Source organism: Apodemus sylvaticus, chromosome X, assembly GCF_947179515.1.
Source record: "Apodemus sylvaticus chromosome X, mApoSyl1.1, whole genome shotgun sequence".
NCBI lineage: Eukaryota > Metazoa > Chordata > Mammalia > Rodentia > Muridae > Apodemus > Apodemus sylvaticus.
In genome coordinates, this window is record NC_067495.1 from 103,715,014 (window position 1) to 103,736,648 (window position 21,635).

A 21,635-nucleotide genomic window follows, 5' to 3' on the forward strand; every position below is an offset into this window, starting at 1 on the left:
TTGAACCCTACCCAGGCAGTATTGTAGATTTGTCCTTCTTCCTTTACACCTTACTCTCAGCCTAACATTGACTTCACTGTGTGGTGTTAGAGAGATAGCTCAGAGGTTAAGAGCACTAGCTACTCTTCTAGAGGACCAAGGTTCAAATCCCAATATCCACATGCCAACTTCCAAAACCCGGAAGTGTCTGACAAGATCTTTAAGGCCAGTAACAAGGATTTTTTTTTTTAACCTTTCTCAATTCTATACTGTAATCTTGCAATCTACGATTGCAAACTATGAAATAAATAAAGCACACTATGATTCAACACATAAATTTGTCCACTGAGTCAAAGAATCATAGTTGTGCCATGCCAGATGTGGCCTTAGAGGCATCTCTGTCTAGCCATTATCACACCTGGCTGCACATATCAAAAGCACATAAATGGACTTAAAAATATACCAATGGCTGGTTGCAGGTCCCTGCCAGCTGATTACCAACAAGAATCAATTGGTACAAGTGGGGGTTGGGACATAACATTTTTTAATGAGCCCTCAGAATTAAGAACTCATTTCGACTTCTAATTTGGTAAATGAAAAGCAAAACTTATTGATATTCATTTCAGAATCTTATTGGTATCTTGTAACTGTAAAGGTCTAAATTCATTCTGTTTGACATTCCAAAGCTAGCCAATCATTTTCACCTTTAGGTTTTCAGAGAGAAGATCTGTTAGAAACTCAAGCTCACTCTGGAAACAAATGCTCTTTTTCATTGCATTACCTCACAGTAAAATCTGGAGATTTCCTGCTCCAAATTAATATAAAACCCTCAGGTATACTGAAAGACCATGTGCTATGCTAATTTGGTGTGTAGGCCTTGGTAGTCCAGTTGTGAAATTGGGTAATTTATTAAAAAAAAAACCCAAGAATGTATTCATCACAGCTCTAGAGAGTGAAAATTTCAAGATCAAGGGACAGTAGATTCAGTTGTTGAGTGAGAGTTGTCTATGTCCAAGATGGTATTGTCACATCCTTTGAAGAGGAGAAACATTGTGTTGTCACATGGTGGAAGGCAGAAAAGCAAGTGTGATAAAAGCTGAATGAAGTTTTATTTGTAAGGGCCTTACTCGCAGTCGTTTAATCCCTTTAAAAAAAAACACTCATCTCACCTTATTGTCACATATTTAATGTGCACAGCGAAGGTTTCATAGACAAGTTCTTTCGAGAATATCCTGTACCACATTCATGTCTTCATACCCTACTTCTCCCCACCCCTCCAGTAGTCTCCCCTCTTCCCCAAGTCTTTCTTCTATGATCATGTCAAATATCTGTATAGGTTTGTATAGTTGCAAAAATCTAGGATCCATAAAGGAGAGAAAAACACATATTTGTCTGAGTCTCACTTTTTCACTGAAAATCTCAAGCTGTTCTAAATGTCATCATGCTGGTCATAAAAATTTAACACCTAAAGTTAGGAGGGTAATATGATCAATCCCTAGCAAACCCCCTGTGAATTATTTATTTGATAGAGGAGAATATTCCCTTGGAAAAATCCAATGCAGTCAACACTCTAAATTCTTCCCTGTTTTAGATTTTCTTTCCATTTACTATTCATGTTGAGAGTATCTGCTGCTTCTCAGGAGTGTCTCCAAATACAACAAGGAAACCACACTGGGAAAGCCTCACTTGGGAGGGACAGAAGGATGGTGGAGTTTCCTCCTTACTGCCTGCTTAACTCTTGCCTGCTGAGAAGAAACAGCTCATCTTTACAACTAATGCAAGATTTGTTCTGGTTGCCAAATTCCAATATCTAAGAACAATAGAGAGGAGGTGACCTCCTCAATCATGAAAGACAGAATCTTCAAAGGAGGTTTCTATTTTGTAAAGCATAAAGTAACCTGTTACTCCCAAAGATAGTACAGGTGACTAAAACGAAAGGATTTTTAACATTTCCATGTCACCAGACAAAAAATAGGAAAAGCAACCAGACTTTGAAGATTACCTCCAAAGACTCTTTAATGGCAGCCTCATTTTAAAACCCAGGAAGGCTGTAGATTAAAGAACTCCAGATGTCTTACCTCGTAGATTGCTATGTTGGAGTTCTCATATGTAGCTGGAGTTAGACTACCCGAAGAAAAGGACAGCCTTGGGGACCTCCCACTTTGAACTTCTGAGATGATTTGAAAGCTTACACTGGCACGGCTTCCTCTCTGTGAAAGGATTAGGGGAAAATGGTTGAACAAAATCGTCATTATTTGAATCTAATTCATAATAATCATTCAGAACTCTTTTAAGGCTATAGTTGCTAGCTTACTTAAATCCTATATAGCATCAAGGAAAGGTTAACATTCCCGCATATTTTTAACTTCAAGATAACTTGTTTGTTGTTTTTATCATTTGAAAATGAATATAATTTCATCATTTCTCCTCTTCCTTTTTTTCCCTCCAACCCTTCCCTTGCATCCCCAATTGCTTTTTTCAAATTCATGGCCCCTGTTTCTTTAGTTGCTATTATGTATGTGTGTGTGTGGCTATGTATTCCTTGATGTATAAATACAAACCTCTTAGTCCCTAAAATGTTACTTGTTGATTGATGGTTGTTTGGCTGGTTGATTTTTCTGTTTTGTTTCATTTTGTTTTCTTTGAGACAGAGTTTCACTGTGTGGTCCTAGCTGGTTTAGAACTCATAATCTTCCTGCCTCTACTCCTCAGGTGCTGGGTTATAGATATGTAATGTACCATTCCTAGTTCCCAGAAATAATTTAAATTTTGTACATGTTACACAATGACGAATATATATGTTAGTGTGGAATCCTTATCTTCAAAACTTAACATTTAGACACAAAATGTAAAATTAATTTCCAAAATGTATCTACTCAATGATGTAGTTAAGAAAACTGTGGGTCCCCAGGTATCCCTCAACAGAAGAGTGGATGCAAAAAATGTGGTGTATCTACACAATGGAGTACTATTCAGCCATTAGAAACAATGAATTCATGAAATTCTTAGGCAAATGGATGGAGCTGGAGAACATCATACTAAGTGAGGTAACCCAGACTCAAAAGGTGAATCATGGTATGCACTCACTAATAAGTGGATATTAACCTAGAAAACTGGAATACCCAAAACATAATCCACACATCAAATGAGGTACAAGAAGAAAGGAGGAGTGGCCCCTTGTTCTGGAAAGACTCAGTGAAGCAGTATTCGGCAAAACCAGAATGGGGAAGTGGGAAGGGGTGGGTGGGAGGACAGGGGGAGAGAAAAGGGCTTACGGGACTTTCAGGGAGTAGGGGGCTAGAAAAGGGGAAATCATTTGAAATGTAAATAAAAAATATATCGAATAAAAAAAGAAATTAAAAAAAAAGAAAACTGTGGGTATAGAGAAATGAAAACTTTAAAAAAAATAGAACAAGAGAATAATTTCAGACCCCCACTCCCAATTCTGGCTCCTTTTTTTGTATTAGATATTTACTTTATTTACATTTCAAATGGTATCTCCTTTCCTCCTTACCACTTAGAAAAACCCCTATCCCATCTCCCCTCCCCCTGTTACCCCCCCCCCCATTTCCTGAATTGCATTCCCCTATTCTGGGCAAATGAGGCTTCACCAATGGCCTCTCCTCTCATTAATGTCTGAAAGGCCATCTTCTGCTACATATTTAGCTGGAGCCATGGAACCCTCCATGTGTACACTTTGGTTGGTGGTTTAGCCCCTGGAAGCTCTGGGGGGTACTGGTTGGTTCATATTATTGTTCCTCTATGGGGCTGCAAACCTCTTCAGCTCCTTGGGTCCTTTCTCTAGCTGCTCAATTGGAGACCCTATGCTCAGTCTATTGGTTGGCTGTGAGCCATGGGTATTTTGATCCACCTTCTAATAAGGATCAAAGTATCCACACTTTGGTCTTCCTTCTTCTTGAGCTTCATGTGATGTGTGAATTGTATCTTGGGTATTCCCAGCTTTTGGGGTAATATCCACTTATCAGTGAGTGCATACCACTGTGTGTTCTTTTATGACTGGGTTACCGCACTCAGGATGATGCTTGCTAGCTCCATCCATTTGCCTACGAATTTCATAAAGTCGTTGTTTTTAATAGCCGAGTAGTATTCCATGCTGTAACCTTACCACATTTTCTATATCCATTCCTCTGTTGAGGGACATCTGGGTTCTTTCCAGCTTCTGGCTATTATAAATAAGGCTGCTATGAACATAGTGGAGCATGTGTGCTTATTACATGTTGGAGCATCTTCTGGGCATATGGTATAGCTGGGTCCTCAGGTCCAGTTTTCTGAGGAACTGCCAAAATGATTTCCAGAGTGCTTTTACCAGCTTGCAATCCCACCAGCAATGGAGGAGTGTTTCTCTTTTTCCACATCCTCTCTAGCATTTGAAGTCCCCTGCGTTTTTGATCTTGGCCATTCAGACTGGTGCGAGGTAGAATCTTAGGGTTGTTTTGATTTGCATTTCCCTGATAATTAAGGATGTTGAACATTTCTTTAGATGCTTTTCAGCCATCCAGTATTCCTCAGTTGAAAATTAGTTTAGCTCTGTACCCCATTTTTAATAGGGTTATTTGGTTCTCTGAAGTTCTTGAGTTCTTTGTATATATTTGATATTATCCCTTTATTGCATATAGGATTGGAATATCAAGTGACCATAGGTGTGTGGGTTCATTTCTGGGTCTTCAGTTCTATTCCATTGATCTATCTGCCTGTCACTGTACCAATACCATACAGTTTTTATCACTGTTGCTCTGTAATACAGCTTGAGGTCAGGGATGGTGATTCTGTTAAACATTCTTTTATTGTTGAGAATTCTTTTACTGTTGAGAATACTTTTCACTATCCTGGGTTTTTTGTTATCCCAGATAAATTTGGAAATTGGTCTTTCTAACTCTATGAAGAATTGAGTTGGAATTCTGATGGAGATCGCATTGAATCTGTAGATTGCTTTAGGCAAGATGGCCATTTTTACTATATTAATCCTGCCAATCCATGAGCATGGGAGATCTTTCCATCTTCTGAGATCTTCAATTTCTTTCTTCAGAGGCTTGAAGTTCTTGTCATAAAGATCTTTCACTTGCTTGGCTAGAGTCACACCAAGGTATTTTATATTATTTGTGACTATTGTGAAGAGTATCGTTTCCCTAATTTCAAAGAACCAACTCCTGCTTTGGTTGATTCTTTGTATAGTTCTTTTTGTTTCTACTTGGTTTTCTTTCTACTTGGTTTATTTCAGCCCTAAGTTTGATTATTTACTGCCATCTACTCCTCTTGGGTGTATTTTCTTTTGTGTTGTTAAGCTGTTAGTGTATGCTCTTTCCAGTTTCTTTTTGGAGGCACTCAGAGCTATGAGTTTTTCTCTTAGCACTGCTTTCACTGTGGCCCATAAGTTTGGGTATGTTGTGCTTTCTTCTTCATTAAATTCTAAAAAGCCTTTAATTTCTTTATTTTTTTCCTTGACCAAGTTATCGTTGAGTAGAGTGTTGTTCAGTTTCCATGTGTATGGGGGTTTTCTGTTGTTTTTGTTGTTATTGAAGTCCAGCCTTAGTCCGTGGTGATCTGATAGGGTGCATGGAATTATTTCAATCTTCTTATATCTGCTGAGGTCTGTTTTGTGAGTGAGTATATGGTCACTTTTGAAGAAGGTATAATGAGTTGCTAAGGAGAAGGTATATTGTTTTGTTCTAGGATAAAATATTTTATAGATATCTGTTAAATCCATTTGGTTCATAACTTCTGTTAGTTTCACTATTTGTTTAGTTTGTGCTTCCCTGATCAGTCCATTGATGAGAGTGGGGTGTTGAAGTCTCCCACCATTATTGTGTGGGGTGCAATATGTGCTTTGAGTTTTAGAAAAGTTTCTTTTATTAATGTGCGTGGCCTTGTATTTGGAGCATATATGTTCAGAATTGAGAGCTCATCCTGGTAGATTTTTCCTTTGATTAATATGAAGTGTCCTTCCTTATCTTTTTTGATTACTTTAGGTTGAAAGTTGATTTTATTCAATATTAAAATGGCTACACCAGCTTGTTTCTTAGAACCATTTGCTTGGAAATTGTTTTCCAGCCTTTTACTCTGAGGTAGTGTCTGTCTTTGTGCCTGAGATGAGTCTCCTGTATGCATCAAAATGTTGGTTCCTAAGCTGGGCGGTGGTGGTGCACTCCTTTAATCCCAGCACTTGGGAGGCAGAGGCAGGTGGATTTCTGAGTTCGAGGCCAGCCTGGTCTACAGAGTGAGTTCCAGGACAGCCAGGGCTATACAGAGAAACCCTGTCTTGAAAAAAAAATTAAGAAATAAACAAAATGTTGGGTCCTGCTTATGTATCCAGTCTGTTAGCCTATAACTTTTTTATCGGAGAACTGATTCCATTGATATTAAGAGATATTAAGGAGAAGTGATTGTTGCTTCCTATTATTTTTGGTATTGGAGGTGGAGTTATATTTGTTATATTCTTCTTTTTGGTTTGTTAAAAGAAAGATTAATTGCTTGCCTTTTCTAGTTTATGGTTTCCCTCCTTTTGTTGGTGTTTTCCATTCATCATCCTTAGAAGGGCTGGATTTGTGGAAAAATATTGTGTAAATTTGTTTTTGTCATGGAAAACCTTGGTTTCTTCATCTATGGTAATTGAATGTTTTGCTGGGTATAGTAGCCTTGATTGGCATTTGTGTTCCATTAGGGTCTGTATGACATCTGCCCAGCATCTTCTGGCTTTCATAGTCTCTAGCAAGAAGTCTTGTTTAATTCTGATAGGCCTGCTTTTATAAGTTACTTGACATTTTCCCCTGACTGTTTTTAATATTCTTTCTTTGTTTATTGCATTTGATGTTTTAATTATTATGTGACCAGAGGAATTTCTTTTCTGGTCCAATCCATTTGGAGTTCTGTAGGCTTCTTGTATGTTTATGGGCATCTCTTTCTTTAGGTTAGGAAAGTTTTCTTCTGTAATTTTGTCAAAGATATTTACTGGCCCTTTGAGTTGGAAATCTTCACTCTCTTCTATATCTATTATCCTTAGGTTTGGTCTTCTCATTTTGTCCTGGATTTCCTGGATGTTTTGGGCTAGGAGCTTTTTGAATTTTGCATTTTCCTCAACTGTTGTGTCAATGCTTTCTCTGGTATCTTCTGCATTTGAGATTCTCTCTTCTATCTTTTGTATTCTGATATTGATGCATGCATCTATGACTCCTGACTTCTTTCCTAGGTTTTCTATGTCCAGAGTTGTTTCCTTTGTGATTTCTTTATTGTTTCTACCTCCATTTTTAGATCCTGGATCGTTTTGTTCAATTCCTTCACCTGTTTGATTGCGCTTTCTTATAATTCTTTAAGGACTTCTACCTGTTTACCTGTGTTCTCCTGTATTCCTTTAAGGGAGTTGTTTATGTCCTTCTTGAAGCCCTCTATCAGCATCATGAGCTGTGAGTTTAAAGCCAAATCTTGCCTTTCCAGTGTGTTGGGGCATCCAGGACTTGCTGTTGTGGGAGAATTGGGTTTGGATGATGCCATGTTGCTTTGATTTCTGTTGGTAATATTCCTGTGTTTGCTTTTTGCCATCTTGTTATTTCTGGTGTTTGTTGATCCTGCTGTCTCTGCCTGACACTGATCCCTCCTGTGGGCCTGCAAACCTGTCTCAGCATCCCTAGGTGACCAGCTTTCCCCTGGCACAGAGTGCTATGGCTCAGCCCAGCTCCTGGATGCAGATGGAGCCTGGAAGGACCCTGTCCCAGCTACTCAGCCACTCCTGTGTTCCCTGCGCTCCTGGCTATACCTGCCTGCTCAGTTGCCAGAGAGAAAATGGTGGCCTCACCTCCAAAGCCGAGAGTCAAATCACTCCCTGCAGACCAGTTCTTCCCTGTCAGAATCGGTGCAAGGAAGGCTGTGGTGCTGCCCAACCCCTGGGTGCTTGTGGAACCTGCACTCCTGGCTGTACCCGCCTGCTCAGTCGACAGAAAGAAAATCTACTGGCTCCTTTTTATTCTACTCTGCCAAATGACCATGTTTTTTTCTGACAGAAGACCTCCCACAGAGCAATTAAGAAACATAGTAAATGGATCACAGGCCCATGATAAGTATGAGACTGAAGTAGGCCAGATAAGCTTCCATACCCTGAAGTAAGCTAGTAGAGTTATTTTATATGAAGATGAAATAAGTCAACAGGTACCTCAATATTCTATATATTTCTTTAAATGTCTTTTAAAAGAATTGTAATGAATATAAATAAATAGATACTCTTGTTATTATGTAGACAAGGGCCCTCTTCTAACACCAATACCACCATGCATTCATTTATTATATTTTTTTTATTACTGGTAGTCATGGCAATGTTTTCGTTATTTTCAGATAAAATCTCACAAAGACTCTATCAGTTATTACTGACTGTCCTTAAAAACACAATTCTCCTGCCTCTTCCTTCACAGAACCAAGGTTATAGGAACATAGCACCAATAGTCTCCTTTTTAGAGGGAGGAAACAGACAGCCAAAGAATACAAGGGCTTGAGCAAAGATTTTGCTGTTCTATATCCCTGTCATGTGCTCTTTCTTACCACATCATGCTTTTTTTTTTTTACCAGACTTACTTGCCAATAAAAATTAATCTTAAATAATTTCCTATACAGTGATTGCAATGGTCTTTGACCAACTGGTTGCTTTAGTCTTCAGTTAAGTTCTTTTCAACACCAAGTCTGAAGAAAATGTTCTGACATTTTAACATCTCAAGACTTAAGCAACATTAAGACCTGACTCCTCACATAACCCCTCCATCAACCTGCACTCCCTCGATGAGAGCAAGGCCAGGAAGCCATGTACTTCTCTTCTCTTTTTATTTCCACATCTCAGCAAGAGCACGTAGACGCATATTAAGACACAGCCCTCTCTGTAAAGGGCAAGGGAGAAAGTGATAAAATCTGCCAAAACCCACATACACTTGGATTTCAGCTTCACTTCTTTCTAAAATCTTCCTTTTCTGACCTGGCTTCTCCTGACCTGCCAATTTTTCTAGACTGAATTAATTTTGTATTCTCGAAGAGTTTACACATACAGACATTCCTTTTGGATGGAATTCTTGGCTTGGTTTCTTGACTGATTGAGCACAGCCAGCTGCAAGTTTGTGACTGCAGAGCAATTAAGCAAAATATATGCTTCCCCTATCTGTTCCACTCAGAATCTTTGAGAGAAGCCAAATGCCAAAAAAAGGGACAGAGAGCTATGTTCTTCTGCTTAGGTAACACCATCTTTTCCACTTAGACCAAAACACTTAAACAAGCAAACAAGCATCAACATCCCCTAAAGGGCTATCGATATTTGATGTCTTTTCACTTTCATACTAAACAGTTGTAATGATGTTTTTATTTTCTTCAGGTCAAAAGATACACATAAATGAAATGATCTATCATCATGAACACCATCTTAAACCCTAGGCTGTCTATTTGTCTGTCTGACAGTAGCTCTAGTGTGTTCTTTGAGGCATTTTGCAAGTAGTGGCACAATTTTGCAACATGGGTGCAATTTATTTATTAGTAGACTTCACTAGGCCTAAGCATTGAAGGTCTATTCATCAAAAAGACCAATTTAGTCCAAAATTGAGTATAGTTACTGTTTTTGCTACTTTAGAGCCCAACAGCCAGGCAGCTGTCAAGAACTGTCAGTTTGATGTGGATAATACCAAATTAATAGGGGATTTGAAAACAGGTTTGTATCTTTTGATCAAGACTTTAGTACAATCATGTACATTTTCATGAGACTTTATCAGTTTTCATAGTTCTAGATAAAATATTTTTGACCACAGGACTGAATTATTTTATCTTGGTATCAAATTCTAGATTGGGATTGCCTCAGAGCTTTGGCTTCAGTTGGGGAACTTCATACAAACAATACTGAGTGAAAAGCCCAGAGAGACTCCCCCACCATGACTGTTAGCCTCCTCTGGTAGTTTCGAAGTTGGAAAGCAATTATTATTGTGTTTCTGGGGCGTGGGGGTAGAGTACAGCCAAAATGATAATTGTGTCTTTCATCAGTACATTTCTAGGAAGGTGAGATCCACCTTACAAAATCATCTGAAGATTTAACTCAGATGGTTATAAGTGGCAAATGAATTAAATAGCTCATCAGTTCATTTGACAGACCATAGAGGACATTACCACATAATTCCATTCCTCACATAGCCAACTAATTCCATGTAAGGTTCAGTGTCATTTTTAAGCAACTGACTAGTTTGCCACTGAGATAGTGAAATTCTCAAAGCTGGTGTAGTAAAGTAACAACAGTAAACGGCATGTGGAAACAATATGATGCTTTTTGTATCCTCTTTGTACATCTTGCCACTCTACAAAGTATGCAACGATCAGTGTCATTATTGCAACCAAATAGGCTAGCATAAGAAAATACACCAGCTCCCTTAACAAAATTGTCGCCTGCATGTTTTCTTGTCTAAGCTTCTGTTTATGCTGTTTCCTCTGCCTAAGATATCTCTCAGGGCTGGGAAGACAGTAAGAAACAGAATGGAAACTGTACCAAACCACAGAAAGGTGGTTTATTATTATTATTTTTATTATTATTATTATTAACCATTTACCAATAACCAACACCAAAATTTTGGCAAATTCCAACTTTTAAAAATATATCATGATAGATAATACTTGTACAGGTTTGTGGAATAGAGTATGAGGCAGTACATGCAGTACATATTGCTCAAATCAGGGTACTTAAGTTGCCTGTCATGTCAAACATTTATCACTTTTTCATGATGAGAACATTTAAATCCCTCTATTCTAATAATTTTAGACTATATGACACAACGGTGATAGCTAGCAATCACCCTCTGCAATAAATACAAACACTTATAAGCCAATTTTTTTTTCAAAAAGCTCATAAGTCCAGATTTTTTTTAATTTGCCATTCCAAAGCTTACTACTAATTTCTCATGGGCGGGTCAAAGAAAAGTGATTGATAAGTCGTCTGTAATCTGTAACACAGACAAATTCTATCTTCCTTTTGTTTAAGACTCAGCTTTGGATCTAGGTCTCTGAAAGGTTCCTTCTATTGATCTGACTTCTCTAAAGTCCTATTCTATTTCCAGTTCATTTGTACAAGTTGGCATGTATTGGTTTCCTTGCAAGATCTCATTGTCTTCAACTTGACTGTAATGCCCTTGGATGTAAGGAATATACATAATCTCACAATGCATCCCAGGGATAGTAGCAGGTCCTTAGGAAGATCACCTATTATAACACAAATACTACCTGGACTTTCATGAAACTCAACCCTCTTTTATGAGTTGAACCATTTTGCTCCAAACTTTGATAGCACATTTTATAGTATAAGCACCATGTTGGGTGTTAGAGGCCAATATAAAGTTTAGCTAAAAGGGGTTATATGAAATCAAAGTTAAACTATTGCCCAGAGTGGACTGTATTCACTTTCAAAACACGGTTTTAAGTCATCATTATCTAACCAATATATATCAGGAACTATATATGTAATTTTAATTAGCAATTAATATTCATACATTTATCAGGGGATAAAACTAAATAATTGATATATGCATATAATACATGCTGAACAAGTAAGAGTAATTAACATCTTGATATTCTTAATTTTATAGATATAAAACATTTCTTTTTTAAAATGTATTTTTATTTTGTGAATTTGTCTGTGTACATGTGTATGTGCACATGCTACATACGTATAGGTGCCTGAGGAGACTCAAAGAGGGTGTTGAATCCACTGGAGCTAGAGTTATAGGTAAGCTGCTGGACTCCGGCGCTGGGAAATAAATTCAGGTCCTCTGCAAGAGCAATGTAGCTTTTACCTGCGTAGCTATAGTTTTAGTCCCCTGTATTTTTAGCCTCTTGTTTTTCATTTTCTTTTTCTTTTTCTTTGTCAGCTATGCAAGAAGTTGTAAAGTACAGTCACCTGGGTATTCCCTGGAATTCATTCCTCCTGTCTAACTGCATTTTGGTACCATTTATCTAATATCTGACTATTTCCCTGTCTTCTACCCTTCCTACTTTCTGCTGACCATTAGTTCGTTTTCCTATTTCTACATGTAAGCAGGATCTTGTGAGATGGTCTTCCTGTATCTGTCAAGTGTTCCAAATACAGTATGTATTTTACTTTTATATTTTTGGTTGCTAGTCTAGCCTTTAATATCTCCAGCTCATGTATTTTAGTCTTATAGCATATCATAATTGAAACTAATAAATGGCATGCATTCAATGCTAACTTGTAGCTTCTGCCTATGATATCAGGCAATAAAGTCAGAAAGGGGGCTACTTACCTTACTGCCAAAGTGGGGATTAATAAATGTCACATCTTCCAAAGTCAGTAGGATTCTGTTGGGGCCTTTAATCAACTGGATTTTATTTATACGTCGCCTGAAACAAATATGAAATAAGATGATCGGGAAGAGGGTACTAATGCTTGTCTCTAATAGATATATATCCATAGACATATGAATAAAATATATACATCACATACATGGATCTTTACCATAATATCTACAGCAAAGGAATACAACAATAAACCTGATAATTGCAACTTCCAAAAACAAAAACACAAACGTGAAAATATTACTGAATGTAGGGATAGTATCTCAGACTAATAAAATGGTGATCTCACATCACAGGCACATTCCAAACTCCTCCAAATCATTTTAAGGAGCTCTGCCTACTTCTTACTCACACTCTGCATCCTGATAAACGTAGGGCCAAAAGTCAGTGATCGTCAGTTTATAAAGAAAAACGCATTAAGGAAACAAAGCAAAATAATAAAAATTGTGTGAGATTCTCTAGCCTTAGGCAAAGCTGGAATTCTTGGTCCCTGGCTGTAGGCCTAGATTTCTGCCCACAAGACCACTTGTCTCACAAAGCTACGTACATGCGTTGCCAAAGCAACAAGTTGAAAAGTGGAAAAAAAAAACCAGTCAGTTGTTTGCTTTGTCTACATTATTCCAAACAAGTGGGCTGACTGGATTTTTTTTTCGTTTTACTGAATTAGTCTGTTGTGTGAGTATTACACAGACACAGTTTAAACACGACTCTCTCCAAAGATGTCCTTTAATTTGCAGGTGATGCAATTATTTTATACAAATCAATAGAGATATAGGAATGTATGTTGTTCACCTCACACAGTCAGGTAGGCCTACCAGGCAACTTAGGCAATTTAAAATGAGGAAGGAACCTTTGTCTGTCTGTCTGTCTCCCTCCGTTCCCCCTTCTGACTCTTTCTTTCTCCCTCCCTCTGTCTCTCTCTCTCTGTCTCTCTCTGTCTCTATGTCTCTGTCTCTCTCTCTCTCTCTCTCTCTCTCTCTCTCTCTCTCTCTCTCTCTCTCTCTCTCTCTCTCTCTCTCTCTCTCACCCTCTCTTTCCCCCCTCCTTCTCCCCCCTCTCTTTCTCGGTCTGCTTAATGGCTATGCTCTGACTTTCTTTTTTTCTTCCATAATTCAATACTGTACTGTGTTCACTGCAAGAGCCAGGGTGAGAGTAGCAACCAGCGAATCAAAATGCTTTCCCGAACTGGTCTAAGGAGACTTCTATAATAACATCACGGTAGCTTTAAGGACCAGCAACTCAGTCGATTGTTCTCCGTGACTTCACTGGTTTGGCAACAAACAATTAATGTGTTTCTAATTGTCTGCCAACAAATATGTCCCTTATCACCGGTGGGAGCTGCTACCCAGCAGAGAAAATTAAAAGAGCCCTGTAGTGACTTCTTGGGTAGTGCACATGAATCTTTTGGCAAAGTAAGACATCACTCCCTAACTTATCAGTTTCATATGTGTAGAAAATTGTCTACGCATTAAAGCAGGCACACCTGTGACAATAATTGTACTTCACAATACAATCAAGTAGAAAGCAAATTGGACTCCTGATTTGGGAGGGAGGGGGTGCAGCACTGACTCTTCCATTAACTAGCCAGGTGCAGGTGACCTTGGATAAATCATTTAACCCCTTCTTGTTCAGTGTCTCCTGTCTAGCCAAATAAAGCTCCTGACCTTCCCTGCTGTAGAGAGTTGTTTTGAAAATCAAATGAGATAATGTATGTGAAAGTGCTCTGAAAAGCAGGAAGCGCTGGGGAAGTATCAGGGCCCATTATCATCATTATCATCATTAGGATCACAAAGCTCAGGAAAGCTTTACAGAAAGGCTATGCAAACTGGTTCAGAGGAGTGGGGAGAAAAGAGAAGTTCAAAGAATCCTTTGTTTTGGGGTAGTTAGGTTCTTTGCACGGCTTTCTTTCTGGAAAAAAAAAAACCTTAAACAATCAAAACACACAGAAAAGGAACAGAGAGTGACTCTCCTGCAAGTAATCATCTAGTACAGACACTCATCAGCTGCTCGGCTCTTCTGATTGCAGCCATGGTGGGCAGAGAGAGGGAGGAAGGCGCATCTTTTATACTTTGTTAGCCGAGGAACCAAGGACCAAGTGACTCTGGGAAATGATGTGCCTCTCACTCATCTTTGAGTTTTCTGTGACCACTTGAAGTACCAATTGTCTCAAACTCATTTTCCTCTCCAATCATTTTCCTCTCTAATCATGTCCCTCTCCAATCATGTCCCTCTTCAGTCTTCTTTGCCCTTTAGCTCACAAGCTCCAAACAACCCCCCCACCTTTGTGGCTCTGCTTTTTTTTTTCTTTTTTCCCTTCTCTTCCCAATGATTAATGGGTTGAATTCACGCAAAACCCAGAGTACCAAACCATTCTGTTTAAAAGACAATCAAGAATTATCATTTGATTAGGAATGTAAGAAGCTGACTGTGAGTCCACTTTTTACCTTGACATGAAATGGTTAAATACTGGGTAACAAGAGCCTGTGACTCCTAAAATCTCCCCGGGGGTGGGTATTGTCTGTCATTTATTTTTGCTGAATATCTAAGGATGTTGAATGAATATTAAATTACTTGGCCTCGTGTCACATTCAGACCAGTCTTGAAAACAGGTCATCCAATTAGTGGACCACCTGTTAAGGGATTTGAGGGAGGAAGACAGACTTGATGATAACTATGATGTTGATGAATGAAGAGGGTACTTTTTAATCCAAGGAAGAACAGTAGAAACCCAGACTGTAATACTCTGGACAAGAAGCACAGATGCCCAAATGAAGAGCCTGGGTTTTCAACAATTACCAGGAGAAGTCTGCAAAGGGCTCAAATTTTTCCATTTTTGAAAACCTACTATAAATCACATACTGAAGTAAGTGATTTATTCACTTTTACTTATTTATTTTAAATTATATATATATGAGTTCAGTGTCTGCAGAAGCCAGAAGCAGGCATCAGATTCCTTGGAACTGGAATTACAGTCAGTGGTGAGCTCCCTGGCATGGGCGCTGAAAGCCACTCAGTACTCAATCTTATCCACTAAGCTACTCTATACCTCCTAAAATCTTTGTATGTATCCTATGTGTGTGCATGGTAGGGAGAGGAGATGAGCTCACGTGTGCCACAGTGTGCATTTGTTGGTCAGAGGACAATTTGTGGAAATCCATTCTCTTGTTTCCTCATTGTGGGTCACAGGACTCAAACTCAACTCTTCGGACTTAGTAGCACTTGCCTTCACACACTGAATGCTCAAGCAGGATCTGCTAGTCCATATGTATGACTTAGCACCACTATACATAGAGCTTAGAGTCTAGCTAAAGCCTACCTAAAATATTCCAACTCCATCTGCGACTGTAGCATTTCATGGAGAAGGTGGGGCATAGATAAGCAATAACAGAAAGGCCTAAAATCCTCGTTCTCTTATCTTACCAACATATTGATATACTCATAGGCAACATCACCACTGACAATACAGCTGTGAAAGTTTTTCTCAGCATCACGAAAACATTTCAGTCTTAAATGGGGCCAGTAGGGATAGTAAAATACTATGAGAAAGAAAATCCGTGGGTCATATAATGAGGCAATTGTATTGAAACAATGACTTCTTGAAAATCAATATTAACAAGGCTGTTGTGGACTTCTATTTTGTGAATACAAAAAGAACAAAAAAAATTAGTACCTTATAAAGTAAGCAAATCCGTTGATAGACAGCAAGGCTATAAGCAAAGCAAAGCAGACCATCATGGTCAAGGCAGGGTCAATACCTGCTCAGAGGGCGAGAGAAGAAAAAGGACAGCATTAAAACAGAAAAAGGAGTAAATAAAGCACACCACAGAGTGAGTGACTCCCCATGCTGTCTGGTGACTCTAAAATCAAGCCAGATGTACCTAACCTAATTCTATTATTTCTACAGCATAGTCTGTCTTGTTGACTTTATGGACAAGAACACAATTTCACTGTTCTGAAGCAAACCCACTTGCCACTCTTGACAATAAGGAATCGCATGAATGAAGGCTGATGGGGGTGTTTTCATTGGAGGAAAAAGTGTACAAATGGAAAACTCTGAATACAAACATTTATGTAGGATAACAATAACATTCTTGAGATTAGGTATGATAGCTCACCTGTGAAGGGTAAGTAGTATGTTGTCTAAAATAAAAGCCCTTCTTAATCCCACCTGAGGTCACCGACCTCATGAATTACATAACATTTGTCCTTCAAGGGTGAGGTAGGGCCAATTTATGACAATTAGTGTTTTCATAAGCATATAATTTGGATATGAATTAACACATGAATCTAAGTGTTTAAATAGATTACAAGTATTTCAAGAGAACATACTTAATGATATGAGTGAAGAGGCAGCTGGATATGTGATGCTGAAGTAAAATCAAAGTCAAGCCTTAGTTCAAGTAGGCATACATGTTTTGGAAAAGGTATAGACAGATATTTCCATCAGGATAATATGGGTAATTCCAAAGGTACGCTCTGGCTATCAGAGATTTGATGTGGTTTCCCTCTTGCAAAAGCTAGAAGGGGCCCACAAGTCAATCAAACTGCTGGACTGGTGAGTGTTAGGATTCTGTCTAAACTCCACCCCACAGTTACCTGGCAACAGCGAGGTATGCCCCTCCCCACAGTTACCTGGCAACAGCCCCTATAAAAACGTCCACTATAAAAAGGGCTGCTCAGTCCCTCCTCTCTCTGTCTTATATCTCTTACCCCTCTTACATCTCTTATTCTCACACTCTCCTACCCTCTTGGGCTCTCCTACCCCTCCCCCCTCTCTCCACATGTTCATGGCTGGCTTCTGTTTCTCTACTCTCTCCCTCTCTCTCCCTTTCTCTGCCTCTACTACCCCCTTAACTCCCCTCCCCATGCCCTGAATGAACTCTATTCTATACCATACTGGTTTCTGGTCCCTCAAGGGGAAGAGATGCCTTGGCATGGGCCCGCTGAGACAGCCCCTTCCCCCACACCACCATAAAACATATTTTCTTAACCTCTTCCACTTTTTATGATCACAATAGTAAGGAACATCAAAATTATTAGCTGTGGTTCCTACCCTCAAGGAACAGTATATTCAGAGAGTGAGGAGATGCAGCCACTACATGAGCAACAACTAAGAGGTGATTTTGTGCTAAGCTGTAAGGCATAGAAGGTTAATGAGAAGGTTCAGTGAGGAGATGATGTAAAGATGGTGTTCTTGTGGTAGGATCTGACTGATAAGGGTAGGATACACAGGTGTTCTTTCTGGTAGGGGAAAGAAACAACAGGCCACAGGCAGCTAAAGTCAAGGGAGGAAAGTGTTTTCCTTTTGTTAGAGTAATGTCTTTGAGAAAAGACTGAGACCTTTTTCAGAACCAGTGATAGGTTTGCTTTTAAACTGTAAGTGATTCTTTAAGACTGGAAAGTGTCTCTTGTGGTTCTGATTATTTTGAAATTAAGATGTTTGTGCAACCTGAAATACAAACGTCTGCTCTTATGAGTGCTTCAATATTAAAATATACCTTGTCTTAAAGAAGCATCCCTATAGCCCACACTAAACTAAAGTGATGACCAGTGATTTCCCATTACTTACCTCCTTGGCAGATCTTCCCTTCTGCAAACCAGCATTTTGCATCTGCACTAGTAGGCCTGCCGCCAGGGAAATGAATGGGAGTCCCTCTGAACCTCAGCAATTCAGTTTCCATGTCCACAGTGTAGGTGCCACGGAGTTCCCATTCTTTTCCATTGGTGTCCAGGATTACATATTCAGAAATTCCGTTTCCATTGGAATCTGTCCTTATGAACTGGTTGAATCCATAGAACTGCATGTTTCTGGAATGCTGAACTAGGCTGGCAGCACTAGCCTGTCCATTTTCTTTCATAGCATTATTCATGGCTTGTGCGATAAAGTAGATTGAATTGTAGATGGTTCCAAACAACGGTGAAACCTAGTTTTAAAAATTACAATTACCTTGAGCCCTACTCACCCTAGAGCAATTTTAGAGGATATTCCAACCTTCTCTTCATTATTATGTGCCACACATCTGAATGGAGCAGAGCTGAAGGCCCAGAGGAGGAAAATATTTCTGAGGATTTGCTTGGTTTCTCCTCTGAATTTTTTGTCCCTCCCCCCAGGCCTTAACATCTTTAAATATATCAAATACGACAATTTTATGAGCAAAACCAAGTCATACACAGTATATGTTTATGCTACTCAACTAAAAATATGATTTAGGACTTAAAAAGAGCACTAAAAAACCAAGCATGAGACTAGACAAGGGGAGTTCCAAGAAAATTATTGGTGTGCTGTGCATGATAAAATCACATCCTTGCACTACTAGAGTGGTAGGTCTATATGTGACAAAATTGTAAATAATTGGTCACCACAATCCATGCCTTTTTCTCCCTGGCTTTGTCCAAAATGCCTAGTCTATTAGACACATACTCCTCAGAGAAAATGGCCACTAGGATTCAGTTTTAAATGCATATTCACACACTAGGCAATTTGAATTTAAGTCAACAAATCCTGCATCCAATTGGCTAGTAAAGTTGCAAAACTTTGGGGAGAAACCCCCATAAACCAATAGGTAGACTACAGAAAATTGCATGAATATGCCTGCTACACAATTGTTCCAAAGTCATTGATATTTGTGTACCATGCCTGATGTACTACTGTTCATTGACCTTCTAAGTTATTTCTGGAATAACCCTTGTACTTTTTTTTAAACAGCCTGCGTACTCTTCAGTCCCCTACAGTCATGGACTCATGGTTTTCTATAGCATTTCAAATCAAGTACAAAAGTCAAGAAGTTTATGATCATATCATTTTTACCAAGCTTTGAGGAAAGCTGATTACTCACAGATTTTATATCCTAAGGTCGACAGAGCTAACCTCCTGTGACAAGCTTCATGTGTGAGGCGAATGAACACACTTAAAATTAACTGAATTTGTTTGTATTGGAAATGCAAGTCAATATGCAGAGAGGTGCAGTAGCTAACAGGATAGTGCCATGCTTTGTTTACATAGAATATGCTGGGTCAACCATGACTTCATATTAGCATCACCAAGATAAATCAAAGCCAAATTCATAGTAACAAATTGTGATGCTAATTTGGGGTTTATGAAAAGCCTCGGAGAGATTCTAATATATCTGAAAGTTGTAAAAGCAATAGACTGTTCCTAAGGAAAAAATGTTTGGGTGAGTCACACATTACCTTACATAAATGATAATACAGAATTACCATAACCTTTTCTATCATTTGATTAGGTATTTTTATAGGTAGAAAAGGGAGATCCAGAGAAGCTAGGTGATCTGACAAGTTTACTCATTCAAACATAAAATCAGGAATAGATTACAGGGCTCCTATATCTTGGATTAGTTTTCTTGATTGGAAGAAAAAAAAAACATTGGCTACAGTCCCTTCTGGTTCTGATCTCCTCTAAAAGTTCTTGACTTTTGGCCAAGTCAAGAGACTAAAATTAGCAAACAAACATTTTTTAGCCTATATATGGGTTCTTGTTTAGTTTTCTCTTCTCTTCTCTTCCCTTCCCTTCCCTTCCCTTCCCTTCCCTTCCCTTCCCTTCCCTTCCCTTCCCTTCCCTTCCCTTCCCTTCTCTTCTCTTCTCTTCTCTTCTCTTCTCTTCTCTTCTCTTCTCTTCTCTTCTCTTCATATTAGAGTGCCCCAAACTCAGGTCTTTAGCTTCCTGTCTATCTACACTTTCTTCATTGATGACCACTTCTAATTTTATGAATTGAAATAGCATATCTACCCCATAACTCTCAGACTTAAGATTCCAATTCAGACCTCTCTCCTGTATTTCAGGCTGAAAAAGTCAATTGCTTATGTCAATAACATTACCTAACATTATATTTCCACATACCCTGAATTGATATCTACCCCAATGCCCCATTCCATATACAATAAATATCCCCCCTTTTTCTAAATAGTTACTATTATACTTCCATTTATTTTAGACTACTGAGTCTCAGTCTCCTGAATTCTGATTCAATGAACTCTCTCCACTACCCAACACCAACATGCATTCTTCCAAAATGGATTAAAAATATATCAAAACAGGGTATCCACCTTTAATGAATGACCATACAGGGAGGTCACTTAGGAAGTTCTCAATAATCCTTTGTCCTGACTTTTGTGAAGAGTGCTTGCCTTTAGGATTCCTGCAAGAGCCCAACTACTTTCCGAGATATTGGTAGGTTATGAGAAAAGGTGAAGGAAAGAAGGCAGAGTACAAAATCAATACTAGTAAAATAAAAACTAGTTTTTAAACACCCACAGGGCAGGAAGCCCCTGAAATCAGAAAAGAGTACTGGTATTCTGCTTTGAAAGGCATAGAGCCTTCTGCGAAAGAGACCACATCTATCTATCTATGACATACACAAAAGCATTGAAACTCTTAAAAAACACTTTTGCCTCTGAGTTGACACACTACACAGTGTTTTCTGCTGGCTAGTCTATGCTGCCCCTCTGTGTTCTCAGGTAGCCCCCTGGTAGAACCGGCTGACAGCAACTCCCTATGATTACTGAAACTTGAAGTTTATTCTTCAGGATTTTATCAACTCTTCCATATTTTACAGACAGACAGACAGACAGACAGAGGGGGGAAGAGAGGGGTCTACTGTAAGTGCCCTCATAGCCACAAAGATATAATGAAGAGGAGCTTGAAGTTAAGAGAAAAGCTTACCAGCAGTGTTCAATTACAAAGAAGGAGCTGTCACCCTGGCCCACTATCCATGGGAAAACTTGGGTCTATTTCACCCATTCAGCTCCTATGCAATGGAAATTTCCACCTTCAAATAAGTTTAAAGTCCTAAGCATGCTCTGTTAGTATCAATCACAAAAGTTTTCTAGTTGTATTTGTAACAAATAATAAGAATTAGAAGTAAAGGATGAAGCAAGGGGTAACCCGGACATGCTCTGTCACCTTATCCTGGCTTCTCACTAAAAGAGTTTTTTGTTTGTTTGTTTTTGTTTTGTTTTAGTGTAGTGGTTTGAGCGAGAATGGCCCTTATAGGCTCAAATGTTAAATATTTGGTCCTGAGTTGGTGGAACTCTTTGGGAAGAATTAAAAGGTGTGGCCTTGTTGGAGTAGGTGTGTACTTGTTCAAGAAGATGGGTCACTGGGGTTGGGCTATCTATCTCTCCACACTGGGGATCAAATGTAAGCTACTCTTCTAGGACCATGCCCATTTGCCTGTTGTCACCCTTCCTGCCATGATAGTTATAAACTCACCATCGTAAACTCTAAGTTCCATTTAACATTTTCTTCAATAAGCTCTGATGCTCCTGGTCTTTTGTTACAGGGACAGAAAACTGACTAAGACAAGAAGCAA

The 21,635-nt window shown here is 38.9% G+C and overlaps 1 protein-coding gene across 1 annotated transcript in view; it reads right to left on the reverse strand.

The window, feature by feature from the left end:
* The window catches only part of Gucy2f (guanylate cyclase 2F, retinal), a 101,925-nt gene that overhangs the window by 49,089 nt on the left and 31,201 nt on the right, over nt 1–21,635 (reverse strand). Inside the window, exons 3-6 of the mRNA XM_052171171.1 lie at nt 17,876–18,230; nt 15,977–16,061; nt 12,255–12,351; nt 2,058–2,189 (exon numbers count right to left, since the gene is read on the reverse strand). Of these exons, the coding sequence (XP_052027131.1) occupies nt 2,058–2,189; nt 12,255–12,351; nt 15,977–16,061; nt 17,876–18,230 (669 nt within the window). The remainder of the gene's footprint in view (nt 1–2,057; nt 2,190–12,254; nt 12,352–15,976; nt 16,062–17,875; nt 18,231–21,635) is intronic.